At 46.1% G+C, this 21,179-nt stretch overlaps 1 protein-coding gene across 1 annotated transcript in view; it reads left to right on the forward strand.

The window, feature by feature from the left end:
* Positions 1–2,649, forward strand: part of MRPS2 (mitochondrial ribosomal protein S2) — a 75,999-nt gene extending 73,350 nt beyond the window's left edge. Inside the window, exon 4 of the mRNA XM_085612870.1 lies at positions 2,001–2,649. Coding sequence (XP_085468996.1) covers positions 2,001–2,544 — 544 coding nt within the window. The 3' untranslated portion in view covers positions 2,545–2,649. The remainder of the gene's footprint in view (positions 1–2,000) is intronic.
* Positions 2,650–21,179: the final 18,530 nt, after the last annotated feature.

Consider the following 21,179-nt stretch of genomic DNA (forward strand, 5'->3'; position numbering starts at 1 on the left):
CTCCCTTACGTACTGATTGCGGGGTAATTCGTAGTAACTTCCAGTAGTAGTTGTGTTGTTCACGCTGGTGGTGTAAGCACGGGGTGGTCTCCATTGTTAGAGGTACAGAGCACAATACTGCTTGTGAAGGTCGGTAACAGCGCATTGAAGTGCAGTGCATTATCGGTCGGCCTCTGGTCCAGTGTAGCCAAGTTCTGTAACAGTGCATTGAAGTACAGTGCATTATCGGTAGGACTCTGGTCCAGTGTAGCAAAGTTCTGTAACAGCGCATTGAAGTACAGTGCATTATCGGTCGGCCTCTGGTCCAGTGTAGCTAAGTTCTGTAACAGCGCATTGAAGTACAGTGCATCAGCTGTCGGCCTCTTGTCCAGTGTAGCCAAGTTCAAGTGTACAGCCTTTGCTGCTTTTCATAAGAGCGGTGTAGGCGAGGAGGTTTTCAAATCCTGAGCTGTTCCCCATTGTCATCGGCATTGAGTTTAGCTGCATTTTAGGCGACGATCCGCACAGCTTGCCCCGCAGCCATCGGTCCAGGGTGAAATGCTGTGTGCACATGCGCAGATTTGTGTGTGTGGTTGTGTCACAGGGCAGCGAAGGGGACAGAAGGAGAAAGGTACAGAATCACGGGGGCAGCGAAGGGGACAGGAGGAGAAAAAGGCACAGAATCACTGGGGCAGGGAATGGGACAGGAGGAGAAAAAGGCACAGAATCACAGGGGCAGCGAAGGAGACGGGAGGAGAAAAAGGCACAATAACGGGGGCAGCGAAGGAGAGAAAAGCACAATCACGGGGGCAGCGAAAGGGAGAGGAGGAGAAAAAGGCACAATCACGGGGGCAGCGAAAGGGACAGGAGGAGAAAAAGGCACAGAATCACAGGGGCAGCGAAGGAGAGAAAAGCACAATCACGGGGGCAGCGAAAGGGAGAGGAGGAGAAAAAGGCACAATCACGGGGGCAGCGAAAGGGAGAGGAGGAGAAAAAGGCACAATCACGGGGGCAGCGAAAGGGACAGGAGGAGAAAAAGGCACAGAATCACAGGGGCAGCGAAGGAGACGGGAGGAGAAAAAGGCACATAATCACGGGGGCAGCGAAGGGGACAGGAGGAGAAAAAGGCACAATCACGGGGGCAGCGAAGGGGACAGGAGGAGAAAAAGGCACAATTACGGGGGCAGCGAAGGGGACAGGAGAAAAAAAAAGGCACAATCACGGGGGCAGCGAAGGGGACAGAAGGAGAAAACAAGCATTGAAAATGCAATAGATCTCGCCTTTGATTAAGTTAAAGCCATTTGCTTTGCTAATGATATTATATAGCAAAGCAAATGGCTTTAACTTAATAAAAGGCGAGGCCTATTGCATTTTCAATGCTTGTTTATGGGTGTCCTCTGGATCTGATAAAATTGTTTAATTTTCTAAACAGTCTCAGATCTCCCAGAATAGGTACCGCGGTTCCCAAATTAAGAACCACTGCCTTGGCTTATTCCTTTCCTACTTGTTATGCAAATGAATGACTGCTTTGACTCCTTTCGAGAATTTTCTTCATCGTGAAGATGCTTATATAAGGAATGCTTTCAGCATAAAGGAAGTAGGACTTTCATGTGTGCAACTCCGTCAGTTTTGTTTAATAATTTATTGTATATTTTCCAATATTTTTGTATTCTAAATGCATGCTATTTTAAATCACCCACTTGTCAGATTTCATCTTGTGGATTCCTTAATTTTTAGAATGCAAACGTATTCACTAAATTATCTGGTATTTAGAAGTAGATTGTTTTCTGAGGCATCGGTAATTTCATTTAATTTGGTCTATTTTTCTTCTATTGACGTTCTTATATTTTTTGTGACTGATTTGCCCAAGATTACCTTCTGTAGGATTACTTAAATCTGGTTCAACTAAGAAGTTTGTTTGGAAAACAAATCGAAGCTCAATAACCACTTGATTTGACTTCTGTCCATCTTTTTCCATCTAGTTTTGATCCTGTGTGAATATATTGTTTTTTGTTTTTCAGGTTAATGGAGCCTTATATCTTCGGTTGCCGTCTTGAACAGGACATTATTGATCTGGATCAAACAGTTGAGCACCTCCAGTTGGCACTGAATGTGACTGCCCATGTCGCATATCGAAAGGGAATCATTCTTTTCATTAGCCGCAATCGTCAGTTCGCTCACCTAATCGAGAACACGGCACGTGACTGCGGGGAGTATGCCCACACCCGGTATTGGCAGGGCGGCCTCCTAACCAATTCACATGTCCAATATGGCAGTGGGGTCAGATTGCCTGACCTGATTGTCTTCTTCAGCACCATGAACAATGTTTTTGAGCAGCACATAGCCACCAGGGATGCTGCCAAGATGAATATCCCCACTGTTGGGATAGTGGACACAAACTGTAACCCCAGCCTCATCACTTATCCTGTCCCTGGTAATGATGATACTCTGTCTTCCATGGAACTGTACTGCAGACTCTTTAAAATGACTATTACCAGGGCTAAAGACAAGAGGAAACAAATGGAGGTCCAACACGGACTTCAAAGTAAACCTGAAGGCCAGTAGACTGCTTCTCGTGGTGTTCAGTTGAATTATGCTGTTGTAAATTATGGAATGTCACGTTTCTTTACATTAATTAAAAAAATCTATCTGGGTGTTCTTCCCTTTTTTCATTGTTGTGCTTTTTCTTCCAGTAGTTGAATGCAAAAGCATGGGTGTATATTGCTGCTTTATACATATTTTTTCTTTTTAACACATAGGTGTTTCTGATAGATTGTGACTCAGAGGGCATTAGATAAAGCATGCTTGTAAAGCTTTATGAAATGTGGAGGCCTTATAATATGTTTATTGAAGCAAACTGATTGGATTTGGACATGATTTGTGTATAAGTCCCTTTTGGGTCTGTGCCATTGGAGAGGTTCTGCTGCTATTTTGTGTGGAAGAACGAGGAATGTTGAAGCTGGTTTCTGAGATGAGGACTACCGCTACGTGTGTGCTTAGGGAGGAAAGTTTTTTTGTTTTGTTAGGTTGAAGAAGTCTATTGTGTTTTTTAATGAAGAATAACGCTTCTGGCATGGCATTGTGCTAAAAAATGCATTCTGTTTTTCTTTCTGATTTCATGGAATTTTGTAGGAGTTTCTGTAGCGATCAGTGATTTCTGGTGCATATACTTCTAGAGAGAAGCGTACGACTTTGATTAGAGGAAGTTGTACATCTGGCTTTTTAACAGGTATTTTTTTGAGAAGTAAAGTCAACCGTAGCCTTTTTAATGGCCGCTTTTATTCAATGATCAGTCTAGCCATTTGTATTCTGTACTTGATTTTATGTCAAAACAAAAGCCTAATCATTTGGTAAAATATTTACCTTTGTCATGCAAGAGGACGCACACAGAAGGTGATGCATAGATTTGATAAATAGTTAAAATGGAGTTTTGGCTGGCCTCCTTGGCTCGGCCTCTTTCGAACTTTAAGGTTTTCTATTATCTCTCTTGATTAGCCCATCTAACTCTGTTCTTTTCGTGCCAGTGAAGTGGTGGTGATGGCAGTGTGATGAACATAAATAGAGAAAGAGAGGGACAAGTTCCTATCCTGACACAACCGAGCCAATTTAGCTTTTCATCATTCTGAGTTCATTGAAATGAATACCATTAAACTGTGTAATGTTAAACTAATTACAGCTCTATGAAGTTGCAAAAACTGTTGCACCAAGCATTGCATGATTTTTATTTTTTTTATTTAGATGTGCTGAAGCAATAGTGCTGGGCGAGGATAAGGGTATTGAATATCATGTACTCCCACTGTTGAAATCTTGATTGGTTACTGCGCAACAACGTCACACTGATTCCTCCTCTTGTCGATAACTTCCAGAATGACAAGACCTGTTCTGGAGCACTATAGTGATGCTTATTCTCCCCTTGCTGTTGTACAGTCGCGTTCGAGGCTCCATCTATGGAAGAAGCCCCGCACGGTTGTAGATTTTGGAGTTCTTAATAGGTACAAATGTCCATAGCTATGAGATTCACTTTACCTTTTCTATGACTTCTGAATGACTCTCCTTTGTTGGGATCAGCCCTTTTTTATGTTCCATAAATGGTCCGTTTTCATGCCTTGGAATTCCCAAATATGCAGCCAGCCTAATACATTTCCATAGAAGTGCAGGTGTATGCATCACTGTACCATGAGAGGACCATCAATCAATGTACTTGTAAAGCGCACTACTTAGCCGTGAGGGTCTCAAGGCGCTGAGGGGGGGTGGGGGGGGGAGGGACGCTTCTGCTCGAAGAGCCAGGTCTTAAAGAGTCTTCTGAAGGAGAGTAGGTCGTAGGTGGGTTGGGAGGGTGTTCCAGGTTTTGGCGGCGAGGTAAGAGAAGGATCTGCCGCCGGCGGTCGTACGTTGGATGCGTGGGACATCTGCGAGGGCGAGGCTGGCGGAGCGAAGCTGGCGGGTGGGGGTGTAGAAGCTGAGTCTGCTGTTCAGGTAGGCTGGTCCGGTGTTGTGGAGTGCTTTGTGTCCGTGGGTGAGGAGCTTGAAGGTGATTCTCTTGTTGATGGGAGCCAGTGCAGGTCTCTCAGGAGGGGAGTGATGTGGCTGTGGCGGGGGGCGTTGACGATCAGTCGGGCGGAGGCGTTTTGGAGGCGTTGTAGCCGCCGTTGGTGTTTGGCTGGGATTCCTGCATAGAGTGCGTTGCCGTAGTCCAGTCTGCTGCTGACGAGGGCCTGTGTCACTGTTCTTGTTTTGGTCGGGATCCATTTGTAGATCCGGCGGAGCAAGCGTAGGGTGTTGTAGCAGGAGGAGGAGACGGCGTTGACTTGCTTGGACATGGAGAGGGAGGAGTCTAGGATGAATCCTAGGCTGCGTGCATGGTCGGTTGGTGTCGGTGCTGTCCCTAGAGCGGTCGGCCACCAGGAGTCGTCCCAGGCTGAGGGGGTGGGTCCGAGGATGAGGACCTCCGTCATGTCAGAGTTCAGTTTCAGACGGCTGCTCCTCATCCAGTCGGCGATGGCCTTCATGCCCTCGTGAATGTTGGTTTTGGCGGTGTGGGGGTCCTTGGTGAGGGAGAGGATGAGCTGAGTGTCGTCTGCGTATGAGATGATGTTGAGGTTGTGGTGGCGGGCCACTTGTGCGAGGGGGGCCATGTAGATGTTGAACAGCGTCGGGCTGAGCCCTGGGGGACGCCGCAGATGATGTCGGTGGCTTCTGACCGGAAAGGTGGGAGGCGGACGCTCTGGGTTCTGCCGGAGAGGAAGGACGTGGTCCAGTCAAGGGCCTTCTCTTGGATTCCGGCTTCTTGGAGGCGTGTCTTTAGGGTGCGGTGGCAGACCGTGTCGAATGCGGCTGACGGGTCCAGGAGGATGAGGGCTGATGTTTCGCCGTTGTCCAGTTGGTGTCTGTGGCGGCGATGAGGGCTGTCTCGGTGCTGTGGTTTCGTCTGAATCCGGATTGGGACGGGTCCAGGATGTTGTTGTCTTCGAGGTGGCGGGTCAGTTGAATGTTGACGATTTTCTCGATGACATTTGCTGGGAACGGGAGCAGGGAGATGGGTCGGAAGTTCTTGAGGTCCTTGGGGTCCGCCTTGGGCTTTTTGAGGAGGGCGTTGATTTCGGCGTGCTTCCAGCTTTCCGGAAATGTCGCTTTTTCGAAGGAGATGTTGATGACCTTCCGTAGTTGGGGTGCGATGGCCGCGTCTGCTTTGTTGAATACGTGGTGTGGGCATGGGTCTGACGGAGATCCTGAGTGGATGGAGTTCATGATCTTGCGTGTCTCGTTGTCGTTGGTGTTTGCGTTGGCCCAGGAGGTCAGGCGGTTGGCGCTGTTGGTGATTGCGGGGGGGGGGGGGTGAAGTCGTGCATCGTTGGAGCGGTCGTGGAGTTGAAGCGGTCGTGGATGTCAGCGATCTTGTGGTGGAAGAAGATGGCCAGTGAGTCGCACAGTTCTTGTGAGGGCGGGATGTCGTTTGGCGCTGGCGTCAGGATTGGAGAATTCTTTCACGATGCGGAAGAGCTCGTTGCAGTCGTGTGTGTTGTTATCCAGGCGGTCTTTGAAGGAGGATCTCTTGGCTAGTCTGATGAGGTGGTGATGTCTGCGGGTGGCGTCCTTGTGGGCTGCGTGGTTTTCTGGCGTTCGTTTGTGGAGCCATTTCTTCTTCAGTTTACGGCAGGCGCGTTTGGAGGTCAGGAGCTCGTCGGTGAACCAGGTGGCTCTCCTGCTGGCGTGGCTGTTGGATTGTCTCTTGAGTGGGGCGAGGGTGTTGGCGCAGTCGTCGATCATCTGTCTGAGGTTGCGGGCTGTGGCGTCAGGGCAGGTGGGGTTGGTAGGTGGGCTCTGGGCGAGGGTGGTGGTCAGCTGGTCTTCGGTGACTTTGTTCCAGCAGCGGCGCGGCAGCTGTTGGGTGTGATGGTGCGTGGTTGGATTTTTGAAGGTGAAGTGGATGCAGCGGTGGTCGGCCAAGTGGGGTTCGGAGGTGTGGTCGAAGGCGATGTTCGTGCTTGTGGAGAAGACGGCGTCCAGCGTGTGGCCTGCGGCGTGGGTGCGTGCGGTGACGAGTTGTCTGAGGCCGAGGTTGGCGAGGTTTTCGATCAGAGTGGCGGAGTTGGCGTCGTTGTTGTTCTCGAGGTGGAAATTCAGGTCCCCGAGGAGGATGTAGTCCGTGGAGACGAGTGCGTGGGTGCTGATGAGGCCGGCGATGGAGTCGCTGAACTGAGCCCAGGGTCCGGGGTGTCTGTAGATGAGTGTTCCTCTGAGGGTGGTGTTGGGGTCGGTGTGGATCCGGAAGTGCTGGTGTTCGGCGGTGTTGAGGTTGTCGTCTGCGTGGGTGGTGACCTTGAGGGTGGACTTGTAGATGATGGCTATTCCTCCTCCGATTCCATTGGCGCGGTCCCTGTGGGTGATCTTGTAGCCGTCCGGGATGGCTATGGCGATGTCGGGTGTCGAGGAGTCGCTCGGTGAGGAAGGCCACGTCTGGGGCGAGGGTGTCGAGCAGGTCCCAGAGCTCGACGGCGTGTTTGCATGCGGAGCGAGTGTTGAGCAGAATGCAACGGAGGTTGTTGGGTCCAGTTCTAGGAGGTTTGGTGAGTCTGTCGCAGGTGAAGCTGCAGGTGCGGCAGGAGAAGGGTCCGTTTTGGGGCGGCCTGGAAGCAGGTGTTGTGTCGGCCGGCGTTGATTGCGTGGAGGGAGTCAACGTCGTCTCTGCGTCTGGCGTCATGGCGAGCGTGGGGTCCAGGGGTTCTGGCGCTGGGCGTGGTCCAGATGCAGACGGGCTTGCCTTAGGCGCGCCCGCTGCGCGCGTATATTAAGAAGGGGGTGAGGGAGGGAGGAGCAGATGGGAGGGGGAGCGGGTGGCGAATCAGGCGTGGGGGGGCGGGGCCGCAGGGGAGACAGCGGCGGGAGCGGGAAAGCGGGAAAAACGGCGGGAAAAGGCAGGAATCACAGAGGCAGCAAGGGGGACGCTGACGCGGTGGCTGATGGGGACCATCACTGTTTGTTTGACTGGTAGGGATATATAGAACTGTGATACCCAACGGTACTTGACTACAGATAATCAATCCTCCAGTAGTTAAGGGCAGGAATTATAGTCAATTAGAGTATTAGGTTGTTTGTGAAAAAATCCAGGCTAAAAAGTAGTGTACTGTAAATGTATAGCCAGAAATCTTGCATTGAAAATGTTAGATGCCCTTTAACTGTAAATAAATGCCAAGTCCAAAATGTATACCTGCTTTAATTGAAAATGGATCCACAGTTTCCAAATTATCCGCTCCCTCTCATGTCAAGGGCATCCAATAAACGTGCAATCATAAACATCCCAACAACAACTAACAAAGTCTCCTAATGAGATGGGTCGTAACATCATTCCTAACATCAAGGTGGTCTTAAGTGACCAGGATAGATAGTGATGGGGCTTTCCAAAGTGATACACCATGGAAAGGCATTGGTAATGATGTCACACTAGGCTTTGCCAAATGGTGGCAGAAATACTCTCACCATTCTTCTGGGGCATGATATCTCAAAAACGTCCTTGGATGTAAGCATTCATCGCATGCTGCTTTTTTTGACCCGATATGTCTTTAAAAAAAATACTGGTTGTTTCAGTGAGCCAGTGCAGATGTTTACAAAAGGTAGTCAAGAGGGGTGCATTTCTTTACCCTAAATAATAAATTAGCCAGCCCCATTTAGTATTGTTTGAAGTCTTTAGAACTGTGTAGCATTAACAGCTGTATTAAGAGTGTCTGTACAGTCTAGGTAAGGAAGAATAGTAACCCTAATAACCAAAGCCCAAAATGCCATGTCTAAAAAAGATTGTTTTTGTCGCTAGTCTGAACTGGGAAGGTCAACTTTTGACTACAGCAACTGTAGTTTCTTTGATCATTGAGGATTACTGGTGGGGCGTGGCTTGGACCCTCGGTTAAATAGTTGTATGAATGTTTGGCTCCAAATCCAACATGAGAAGCTCTCTGAGAACATAGTAGAAATCGGCTGGTTAAAGCCTCCAGAGCAGGTCTGGAAGCCAAAACTGGCCTTGGCAAAAATGTACCGACCATCCACAGACTGCAGGAGGTTTTGATTAGAACGGTGACAGGCTGGCATAGTTTGGTTATGGCAGCCCATCCGCTTCCTAGCCTGCTGTCTACTGGGGAAATGGCAGAATGGCTAGTCTGGCCATGAAGTTCTCCCACCACAAACCTGAGGGTTCAGTGAAGGGCTTTTTTGTTTGTAATACCCTGCTCTTCTACCTGCTGCTAAAGGAGAGCCAGGTACTAAGATGGCATGGGCATCGATACCAGCCACACACAATTTCCAAAACCGCTCTAAGTGATCAACGTGGGTGTGTCTGTGTCAAACATCAACCAGGGACTGATGAGCAAACAGAGAAATGCAGCGGAGTATAAGCGTAATACGCCCCGGAGGGAGAAAACCAAGAAAGATGGATGCCTCCAACTTAGTATGATCAGCGATGTGGGAGAGAAGTGAGCATTCGCTCTGTCTGAGCGATCTGCCCCCACCAAGAGAGGATTGAAGGTCCTGAATGATGGGTTTTTCAATGAATCAATTAGTTCGCTCTATATTCTAGCAGTAAGCCAAAGCGCACCAGGCCAACTAAATAATTACTGAGCAAGAAGTAATTAAGCTCTGTTCTATAAGGAAACAATTGTGAAAGCATAAATTCACGCTTCAAACGAGCATCACTGATCTATGCTACATTAATGCCAACTTGTTGGCCAACATGGAATGCTCTGATTATGCATTAACTGATCAACAATATTGTCCTAATAAGAGTAAGAAGGGTGGGAGGGCATACATATTGAGACGATAGCCATTTCCTTTCATGTGTCACTCCGCATTTAATTCGTAATTGTGCCTATCACAACTGTTGCTCACTTGTAATTCATCCATGTAACCTCTAAATAGTGCCCATCAGGCAATATTTTAGAACATGGATGAACTGTACAAAAAGCAGGGCTACTAGCAAATGGAGCGAAATTCATAAGGCAACCCAAAAACAGGTTACCTGAACGAATTACTAAGAAAAACAAAGAAAAGAGCCATGACACGCAGCCACTGAGAGATGTTACCGTCACCAAAGCCAAACGAAAAAGAAACACCAACTTCATTTTTAGGTCGAGGACTACCGGTCTGCCGAAGGCAGAACCGGAAGTCGGAAGATTTAATGTTTCCTAGAGTGGCTATTTAGCCCGCCTCTCTTTTTGCTTCTCCTCCATTGGCTGGCTTCCTAAACGGAGGCCCGCCATTGAAGGAGAGAGCCGTCCCTCCAAATAGGCTCCGTCTTTTTCAGATTCGGGGGCGTGTTCGTTGCTGTTCTTTCCACTTTTTAGCCACGCCCTTTTAGAACAGCAGGAACACGCCCCCGAATCCGAAAAAGTTTGGAAGCTCCCATCCGCCATTTTTTATCCATCGTCAGGCCGTGAGGATCTGATTGCTGTTGCTCTCTCGCGCTGCCCGCCTAGTTGGTTTGTTGACTCCTCTCGCGTCTACTGCGACATTCAGGTAAGTTCTTTCATAAACAAATATAACCTCGTGGTTTACGGATCTTAGTCACGTTAAACCACACTGTGTTCAGGGGTGACAGAGGGTGAACAAACAGCGTCGTGGCGACTCTGCTTTGTCGCCTTTGTACACCGATGTTTGGTAAGTGTTTATATTCCTGAGACGTGACTAAAAGAGGGTCGGTGAGTCGACACCCGAGTACAGAGCTTAGAGTTTATTTTTGTCTTGTTATGTTTCTCACCTGGTTCCCGGAAGAGGGCGAATTGGAGGTTTGACCGGTGTTCGAGGAAAGAGCCTTTTAGGCGAGTTTAATTTGAACAAAAGACATGCCATTTGCTCCAATAACTATTGGGTTATAAAGTGATGAAGCGGAGGTGGTGACAGCGAGAGTGCACCGAAGACTTGTGCTTTACCGCGCATCCTTGACGTAACGTCTCCCTCTCGCACCCATCAATTGCTGATAATTGCAATCAATTAGTTGCCGCCATTGCTCCCAGGGCGGGGGATGGGCACTGCCTTCAATGTAGTACTCTCGGGTGAAGGGGGCTGCTAGGTGCTTCCCTTGGAGCCTCGCCGGGTGGAGGGGCAGATCCCTAGAGGTCTGAGCCTCCTGCTGGACCGCATGCGAGCAGCCCAGCCCAGCAGAGGGCATCTCTGCCTTGTCCTCGCTCTAAGGTGGCCATTGTATGTGTCGAGCAGTGCCCTGGGGACGCAGCGGCCCTCGCGCTTTTGTTCATTTCAGATACAATCGAAACCGATGCCTGGCAGCTACAGCCAATCCCTAGGACACGCTCTGCTCAAGTTACAGAAGAAAAACGAAGGGGAATAAAAAAGTTACGCAATACATTATTTAATTTTATCCTTGTGTACACGATTATTGAAACAACCCAACAGGACCAGTAACTTGACAATAAATATGGCTTTCGGGGGAGTAGTAAATACTTATCGAGTTACTTCTGAAGAGTACGAGCTAACAGCCATTGTGAGTTATTTTGTTTTTGAGAGGGTAGTGTTAGTTGTAGTCTCGTGTGTAGTGTTGCGCTTTCATTTCCAATGCGCACGTTAACCTTGCGAGTTGCAGCCGAGAACTCGGGAGCCCAGTGCGTGGTCCACAACCACCCCCCTCCCCCTCCCCCGAACACACTCACACAATTCTGCGAGGCCCGGTGCGTCCTCGAACCCTGCAGGCACAGACAACAGGGCCCTGGTGCTTCGTGGGGCAGGGTGAGCTGCCAGCCGTTCAGAGGCAGCGCAGAGTATGCTGACAGGTGGATCTCAGGTCTGTTGCGCACGCGGGCTGCACAACCCTTGACCATGGGCACACACTTGGAGATGCTTGGAATGATCATGAAACAGCAGCAGTAGCGGTGCATTGAATGTTGATTGCTTCGTGAGTGAATGCGTATGATCATATAGTAGTGGGCTGTGTTGCACTACGAACACGAAATGGTGCGGTTCATCCCCTGCCTAGAAATGCAGACGGGCCATTCAAATGTCGTGATCAGTGGACGCGGGAAGGTAGGGTCTAGGGAGGCACAATTTTATTAGCAAAAACAAACGACCGGTTGAATTGCTATACCTGCTACCCCTTCAAAAGCCTACACGAGACAGGAGTCCCTCCTTCATGCAAAGCGCCCCCTCCCCTCTCGCAACAGCACGTTAAAAGAAGGGCAGCATGCTCAAACTAGTACGGCAGCCCAGGTGGTCCGTCTCCCTGCTGCTTCTGTGGGTTGGGACCCTGCAGGTTAAACATACGAAAGTCACGGAGCTCTTGCTCCGACTTTCATCTCTTTGTGGTGGATAAAGAAACTAGTGTCGTTTAGTTGGGGTAATACTAGTCACTTAAAGCTCTGTAGAATATTTTCTGTTAGGTAGCAGTTTACAGCGCATTTCAGAAGTTCTTGTCCCTACGCCAGGCTCCTTCCGCTAGGCATCACATTGCTGGTGTGAACCGGGTTGTTTTACAATATCTTAAAACTCAACTTTCTTTCTTTGGCGTAACAACGATCGGTATTGACCAGTTCACGCTTTTCTTGTTAAATTGTGTTTTTGTTTGTTTGGTTTTTATTTTATTTTCAGAAGGGCACCGCTTCACCTGAACGTCAGGAGAAGTGTTAACAATAAACTCACAAAAATACGATGTGATGCTGCTTTTGTGAAGGGTTCAAAAACGTCTACAGTTAATAAATTAAATTAATCGGGGTTTCTTTGCACATAAATATGTTTTGCTAGGGTAACTATGATATCTACAACACAGCAGGTGATACAGGAGACAGGTTTACAACGCTACACAGAGTGCAATCTTTTTTAAACATTTCAAATATACAAAGCTCTGTTCTTTACAACAACAGTATTTACATAGTTAAACTATCACAGTTTATTGACTCGAACAGTCCATATTCTAGCCGTGTAATTTCCCTTTGGTTTGATATAAAAACCTTGGTTGGTCTATTGACAAAGAAGGTAGTAAAAATAACTTTAAAAAACAAGGTACACGCTTTGCTTTAAGTGCATTGGTTACCTTTAAGCCTCAACTGAACTTTCCCTCCTGCAACCGACAACCCCCTTTGCCCCCAGACGATATGCAAATTGCTGAATCAAAAATTTAAAAATACCATCCGGGGCTCCCGAAGGATCAACATAGCGTACCTACCAGGAAGGCGAACATTCGTAAACTTAAACAAAATCAGTGAGAGTAGGAATGAGCACTTCAGCCAAAAAAAGTGACGTTCTCGGCTAATCGCCGCCTCAAAGGAACATTTGACATCATTTTGCAAATTATTTAAAAATATACTTTGTATGTTTTTTTGTACTCCTGAGGATGCTATTAATGAGGCTGGGCAGAGATTACGTTTCCTAAAAGTAGCAGCTATGGGCTGGCAGTCCCGGCGGCCTCGCCACTGTCCATGTGATCGCTCGTGTCTGGCTGCAGTCAAGCTGCTTGTCCGCGCTCGGTGTCCTCCCGCAGGGCTTTCTTCTCGCTGTTTGTCCATTTCCTGTTTGGTCTCTGGTTGCGTCCCCGGGTCAGTCTCTAACACACCTCCTTCCCGCGCCGGGCCCAGGCAGGGGGCTGAGCTGTGTGAGCTGGGCGGCGTGCTCCATGGCCATATGCAAATCAGTCTTGACCCTGTGCCTCATGGGAACAGTCCAGCCCGAACTCCCAAGCCAGGTCCTCCCTGGACCAGAAACAAGCATCCTAGGACCGGTTTTGGGGTTTCACCCCTCTTCAGCCAGGATAGCTTGATTCCAGTGGCACAGTGAGCCCAGGACCCATGTCTGGGCATACCTGGCGCACTTAGGGCGAGAAAGCAAAAGACACACAATTAATGGATGGAATGCAGAACAAATCAAAACATTCACCCCCAGGCAAGAGATCTGGGTTAAATCCATCATTCTTTTGCTCACCCTGCCACCCCAGTTTAGACCCAGCCATATGCAAATCAGTCTTGACCCTGTGTCTCATGGGAATAGGCCAGCCTGAACTGTCAAGTCCTCCCTAGACCAGAAACAAGCATCCTAGGACAGGTTTCGGGGTTTCACCCCTCATCAGCCAGTGTGTCTGTTGCAATATACATTATCAGCCATGGTTTTCTGTTCATCTGAACTTCTACGCTTAGATGTGGTCAAAATATATATTATTTTAACATTGTGGTAACTGTTGTGTTGACTGTGTCATTGGGGTTTCTTATAGACCACAACTATTTTAGAACTCAATAAGAAAGATTTTTTTTTTTTTTTTAAAGTCCATCTGCCTAAATGAGTTTGACAAGCTAACAGAAGAAAAACCTAGAGTGTAAGGATTTTCTGAGGTTCTGGTGATTGTCATGGTTATCATAAGTTTCCCTGCCAGGTGATGGGTTTAGCAGCTGACATGAGTATGGCTACCCAGAAACCTGCTGTTTTGGTTTGAGTGGCTAGCAGAGATACAGATTTGAAGCCCCTCATGAGAAGTTACGGTAAACATTTTCCAGGTGGGAAGCTGATAAAGGCTTACTCTTGTGTCGAAACCTCCAACTCCAACTCCACCTCTGGCTGTCCTGATGATATCGTGGTCACTAAAACTGAGAGCAAGAAAGTTGTGAAAGGTAGTATGGTACATCTGTCTAGACAGTGCTGTAACATCGGCCGTCGCCATACCTTGCCCCTGAGGTCCTGATTCTTTCAAAATTAGTTTGGAGGGTCCAGTCCAGGTTGCAGTTCTCTCTGGTGCCATAAAAAGTTAAGTGCCAATAGAAATGACAATGCCATTTATTTAGTGATACAAAAATAATAAAAAAATAATGAGCAATACCAATAGCTCTACCTATAATATTGCCGAGACCATTGCATTGTAAATGCTTGTTTATTGTGTAACAACTTACTGCCAATATCCGACGCCTCTCAAATCAGTAATAAAAAAATATGCGCCCCACTGTAATAACATTTAGAGCGCTGAAGAAAGAATAATTTCTGGAATGCTGTCTCTCCCCTAGGAAAGCCAGAGTCTTTAGCCCAGGACAAGAATGCACAGGTGGCATCACACGCTTAAAGATAACAGGGAGTGGTCTTCTGTTGAGGAGACTGGTCCACAATTATAAAGATCATTTGGATCAACATGGCACCATGCGACTGAACACCTGGACACCATACAAAGACGCATAGTTGGTGTCTTGGGAAAGCCAGATTAAGGAGCAGCCTTGTAATGAGCGAATACACCTATGAAAAGTCTTCAGTAGCATGGTCACATTTTGTTGCCAATGTAAGTAATTTAAGAGTGCTTTTAAAGATATAGAAAGTCTCACTGTTTCTATAAAAGACATTAAGCTGACTTTTGTACTTGATGGTGCTTTTTTCTAAGAATTGATGGTTAGCAAAGCATGGCTTGGTCTAATATTTCACAATTCTCTTTCTGACAATACGAACACAATAAAAAGATGAACTATTTGTCCATAGATGAGGCAAGGCATGACACAACAAAGAACACAAGGTAGAATTTATCTTCTATTTAGCACCAATGTTAGCCCATAACTCCCATCCTGTACCTTAAGCAAGTAGTTTTAAGGAAACCTATTAGCTTTGATAAAGACCCTCCTTCAAGAAGCACAGTCCAGCTTGAGGGTCGAAACACTTCGGCAGAAAGGAGCCTGGGCAGACCCAGTTCGTGTTTCAAAATTCACCCTAAGAAAGCCTAGAGAGACAATCTGTAGAATATATGGATTTTTTTTCCTTTAGAGTAAAGTCTTCCAGGAAGGATTCTCAAATAAGAAGTGGACAACATTTTGTGTTACATCGATAGGATCTGCCAAAGGTTTACTTTGAGGGGGAAAAGAAAAGCTGGCAATTTGAATCAACTGATAACTACCCCCATTGTTTTTCTCACATATGGGGATTAGTTTCCAGTGCATGATGGTAGGGCCTGCCAGACAGCAACGTTTAGGAGACCGTACTGATTGTTTTTATATTATTTTTCACGTTTTCTTATAAAACTGTTTTTATACACAAAACATCATTTCAGAGTGTAATTTTGCCCTTTAATATGAATTACGGGTGAGTAACAATCACATAGACTCAGTGGGTTAATAGAACGAGTATACCAGCAAGCTAGTGAACTCTAGTGCACGTTATGAATTTAAAGTTTGAAGTAACAGAAATAAGAAAACTATTGTTTTCGATTAAAATTGTCTGAAACCGAATTATCGAGGATACCTCATTGTTGTGGTAAATAATTGTAGAAAAACCTCTCTTTCAACTTTATTATTGAGATGTAACACTAAAAGTTTATTTTTGTATGTATTGACTTCAAACTCAGGCAGCATAATAGACACATTATAAAATCTATGAATACCTAGGTAGTGGAGGAAATAGTACCAGCCAGTGCCAAACTGAGCAAGTGCTTTCCTGTTGTCACTTGTTGCACAGGAGCCTGCAATAGTCTCATCCGTCCCACTTGTTTGGATTTATATCTGATGTAAAAGATAAAGTCCAAAAAGCGATGGGCCTCAAAAGCACACACTGAGCCCAGTTTTCCTGGTCAAGGAGAAGATTGAGCAGATCAAAACATAGACATGCTTTTGAAGAATTTAGAAACCATGTACAGCCTTAGAAAGAGCACCAAAATAAACATAGGCATGATAGAAGTTAGAATTGCGGGTTTTAGAAAGGACTTTTGAGACGTGTCCTTTTGCGTTATTGAGGTGGAAACAGAAATAAGCTAATTGGAAGAAGCCAAAGTTAAATGCCAGAAGTATGTGGAGTGGCACACAGAAGGTACATTAGTAATAAACAGAAGTTCAAGACTAGGAGGAAAATCACAATGGAGCAGTAAGCTGTGACCTACAAGTAGGAAGTTAAGATAACACTAATTCTTGAGTGGGGTTCCTTTAAGAAAAATTACCTGTGACACTTGGTATATCATTCCGAAGAGAATTTTAAACTAAAGAGGCCCATTGTGTTACATCACAAAAACAGAAAAAATGCGAAATATCCAAACAAAATGTAAAATATCCTCCTCTTGAAAGGAAAAGGTTCAGATGAGGAAGGGGTCCCTGATGCCCAGGAAAACGCTGACGTAAAGGTACATTAACTTCTCTTGTGATCCCCATGTGTTTTATATTATACGCCAGAGATGGGATAAGCTGCTACAATGTTCTAGAAGATATAAAATCCTTAGATAACATAATGGAATCGGGAATGGTCACTTGAAGGTTCAGCAGTTTCCAAGTACAGCCTAATGGTGACCACCTGTTAAGTCAAATGTGAAATCTGTTCTCTGTGAGGTCGTGATTCACCGGGTGTAGGGTAACACTTAAGCATGGGCTTCTTCCATCTGGTCTTCTGAGTTTGTCACTGTCTTGACCTATCTTTTTGAACTTGACTGAGTGTGGCCGAGCATCCTTTGTGATAAATCTTCAATGTTTGTTATTCTGCTTCTATTCAACTGCAGGTTTCATTGGGCAGGAATTCATGCAGTTTATAATTAGCATTGCTAGTAGCAAAGAGTCGTGGAGCTACCTGGATGTACTTAGTTATACATAGTTGTTTGGGGAGGAGGGTGAGGGGAACTAAAATGTCAGCATTGAGGTGAGCACTTTATGATGTACTGGTTCCTGCTGGCTTTGTACCTCGGTCAAGGATTCTAGATACTCCTTCATTACTGGGCTCTGAAGAGACACTCGCCATCATGGAAGCTTCAGGCAAGCAAGAAGCTTAAATAGATCCATACCTTCTGCTGATTAGGAGTTAAATTTCTTGTTGGGCACAAGGGCACCTGATCAAGCAAACTCCTCAGTTTCTCACACCGGAGAAATCTGAGCGCAATTAAAGGATGCACACTGGCACTGCACTGTGGGGATGAGTTTGCATGTGCAGGTTTCGATTTCTCCTGGCAACACAGAAGTGATTGAATGATGGTTCTAGGCTGATTTAAACAGTGGTCCTTTCAGAACTAAGTGCTTGATGCTACTAATATATGGTCTGGGTTTGACTTTTGTGGCTACTGGGTTCCTTTCAAGATGGGTCAACATGACTGTTCTTCCTTCTTTTCACCTAAAATATCCAGGCAAGGAAAAGAAAGATTTTAAAGGCTGGTCATAGAAACTCTGGTTGCTTTGCAGGCAGAAAAATAAGTAGGATCCATTGGTTAAGAAACATGGAACTCCTCTAAGAAATGTTTCAGTGTCTGGCCAGTCTGAATTCTCTGATTCTGACGATGAGGTACCTGCTGGTGACAAGTAGGGAAAATATATTGACAGAACTGTTACCGGAGATACATCCCCATATAAGATAGAACACGGGCATTCAACTACTTGCTTTACTAGTTTCTGAATCCTTCCATTTTGAGGCTTTCTATTCATCTGGATGCTCTCCGTGCCCTTGATGTCTTCATGAGGCAGTGGAAGGTGCCTGACAGAATTAGTATGCCACATTTAAAGATTATTCAAGGCAATTTAAGAGGGGTAGGAGTGATCAGACTTTTCGGAAGGAATAGCACTTAAAACATTCTTTTCTGGATTCTCGTTTGACTAGTTAGAGCCATAATCCTGATTAGTGTAGTGTCTTTCTGTTGGATACTTCCAACTGCAGACTCCTCACCTTTTGAATAAGCCCAGGCTGAATCTGGATATATTAACAGAAAATGCTCCAGAGCACTGGCCGGTGGTGCTCTCGTACTTTGCAGCGGCTTTGCTCCACTCTGTAAATGATGGTCCAGATCCATATATAGGTGCCACCTCTGTGCGCTGATGTGGAATGCTTTTTTTCTGTGTACTTCAGCCAATGTATCAACACCAAAATTCAAAGAAGACCATGTGCCAGGGAAATTGTCTCAATCAAAAAGACTGTTCTCAAACTGTGCCATGGCAGCAGGAAGCAAATGTTGGTCACAGAACCTCATGATATTTGCTTCTGGTGCCTCGGTTCCAGTCACGATTCAAAGACATGTGATAAGTGCTCCCCAAAACTCTACGTCCTGGAAAACCGGTGATGGTCACGCTGAAAGCAACATCTCCAAACCTGATCCAAGGCGCATTCCCGCTCCAAATTGTGAGGTGGGTCCCACACCAAATCCTGATCCAAGTTCTCCGGTAAGTTCAAGTCACGCTACATAAGCAAGATGGCCCAAAGGAGATTTCGCCCCCTCTCGCTGTTCTAGATCTGACAAGAAGCAATGCAGTCAGCACTCCCCCCCCCCCCCCCCCCCTCCCCCCGCAAAACCCATTCTAAGTCTGGTCCTAGTGTTCCCCGATTTTCCTGGGCTGTCATCCCCACAACAATTGGAGTCCTTTAAAGAGGCCATGCTGCAAATCTTCAAGCAAATGCCTGCTTTCTCTAGGACACCTTTAGGCCACATGGAGCTACTGGTGCCGTTAGCTGCACTTCCACTGCAGGTCCTTTCTCGGTGCTGACTGACCACCACTGGGCCTCCTTCCGATTCCTTACCGTAGCTGCACTTTGTTCAGTGGGGCCATGAGTCTCAACTGTTATGTTTCATATAGGCACCCTAATATAGGCCCGGGTAATATACACCGTCACCTACATTATCTCCCTTATACTACACAGTAACAAGCCCTTAGGAGTGAACCCTTACCTAGTTCTAGTTCTGGGTGCAGAAGGAGGGTTTCTCCTAAACAATAGAGTCCTGTAACTCCATCAATAGACTCTCACAGTATGAATGAATATTCATAAGGGTTCTTGGAAACCAGGCAGGGGCTACACCACCTACCCCACCATATCTACGTATAAGGTTCATCCAATACGTTATCCTCAAATCATCCTCAAATCCAATAATGGCTAATACATGAGACAAGGGACAAAGAAACTCTAGATAATTTTTTTGTATAAATACAGCACATCTTGCTAGGGTTGGTAGAGGGAACCCAGACTTCCAGGCCGACACACTGACGAGAGACGCTGAGGCTCCTGCATGCAGACGCTCCAGCTGACCGTGGTCTGAACATCCCTTGCGGGGTGTCCAACTCGAGACCAGGACAGGCTCCTACATCCTCACACTTCAGGTAATGGGGTTTGACTACAACCTAGAGGGATTCTGAAGTCCAGTCAATACAAAATGTATTGTGTAGATTACTTAAAACCATGACAATGAATGAAACATTATACAAAGGCAGAAGAGGATAATGAGATAATGGTTCCTTACAAGGCCATATATTATAGATGGCATATTATGCCTGAAAAAAAAGTAAACTCTTGGTATACAGGCTTTCTCTCTACCTTCTTCCCTTTCCCTTGTCTTTTATGGGAATAGTAAATGAGTTAAAAATCCACAATGAAATGGAATAAGTGTTTCAGAAAAAAACTTGATTACAGTGTGGTCAAACTCTGCAGTGCATTAATGTCCGTGATCCAAGAGCTAAGAGTTAACAGTTCATGACCATCTCGCTGCTTTGTTGTGAGTTTTTAAGAAAGTCCTGTACTGCTTTGAATAATTTACCTATTCTTGCCAGTTCGAGGGGCACCATAGTGGTAAAAATCCAGTTCATTGCATGTTCTTATACCATGAATTAAGAAGAGTGGCTTTAGTAAGGATCGGCGGGAGTCGAGCAACATCGGACAGCTGCACAGTAGATGTAGAAAAGTTTCCAATTTGTAGCCACATAGTCTACACTTGACTATTTTAGAAAGCAGCGGCAAGGTAGGATTAAAGTCTTTGAATTGTAATGCCAGCATCTTTACTGCCAAGATTTTGGTCAAGCAAGCTTTCCCTATTGTGCAGTTAAGGTAAGGTTGTGCCCCAAGTCCGACTTGGCTGTCATTGTTGTATGATGCGGCCAGGGCCCTTAAAGGCGGTGTAGAATTAATTTTTTGCTAGTCTGTGTTCTTGGAAAGTAGTTTAGTCTGTTTTTTCATTGTGCTTTTTATTGCAGTAGACGTAAGTGAAGAAGTATTTAGAGTGGTCAGATCGATTTGTAAAGTTACTACTGCCATCCTTAAATAGGTGGAACACGGGTGGATTTTATATTTGAAGATGTCTTGCAAAATTAATTTCAAGATACCCAGCATTGCCGTAATGCATCTATGGTAGTACTTTATAAATGACCCTATACTAGACCATGCAATGCCCTCTAGGCCGAATTCAAGTCTCACCAAGGGTCCCCTGGTGTAATAGGGCAATTTAAACACTCTTTTTATATATTTTTAGGTGTAGTTTTTCAATGGTTTTGGTGAGTTGACCTGGAAAGGCCTCGCTGCCGTAGATAATTGCAGATGGTAATACTGTCCTGAGCACCTTTCTGATTGACGCTGAGGAGTAGCTTTCAAGGGCTGTGTATAATTGACAGAGTCTAGTAGTTATTAACACTGCCTTGTTCTTTAGATGGCACTTGTGTGTTGTTGATGCACCGTTTGCAGAGAACCATGTGCACAGATAGTTATAAGATTTGGTTCCAGAGATTTTTAACCCCTTGTGTGCCACTCCCTTTCCCCGTCCTGTGCCGGGCGTTGCATTAGCGGGCGGGGTTCATGACGAGCTGGACTCGTCATGGGCACAGCGCAACTGCGGCCCATGACGAATCCAGCTCGTCATGGGCACAGAAGGGGTTAAGGGACCAGTTATTACTTATTGTTTGTAACGTCCTTCCAAAGGATAGTACCTTTGTTTTGGCTTCATTTACTTTCCTTTTGTTTACACTATTGTATAAGTGAAGAGAATTTAATGCTCTCTGGAGTCCTATTTTTGAGTTGTCAAGAAGGACAATGTCATTCTCGTA

The sequence above is a fragment of the Triturus cristatus genome, chromosome 1_2 (assembly GCF_964204655.1).
Source record: "Triturus cristatus chromosome 1_2, aTriCri1.1, whole genome shotgun sequence".
NCBI classification, from domain to species: domain Eukaryota; kingdom Metazoa; phylum Chordata; class Amphibia; order Caudata; family Salamandridae; genus Triturus; species Triturus cristatus.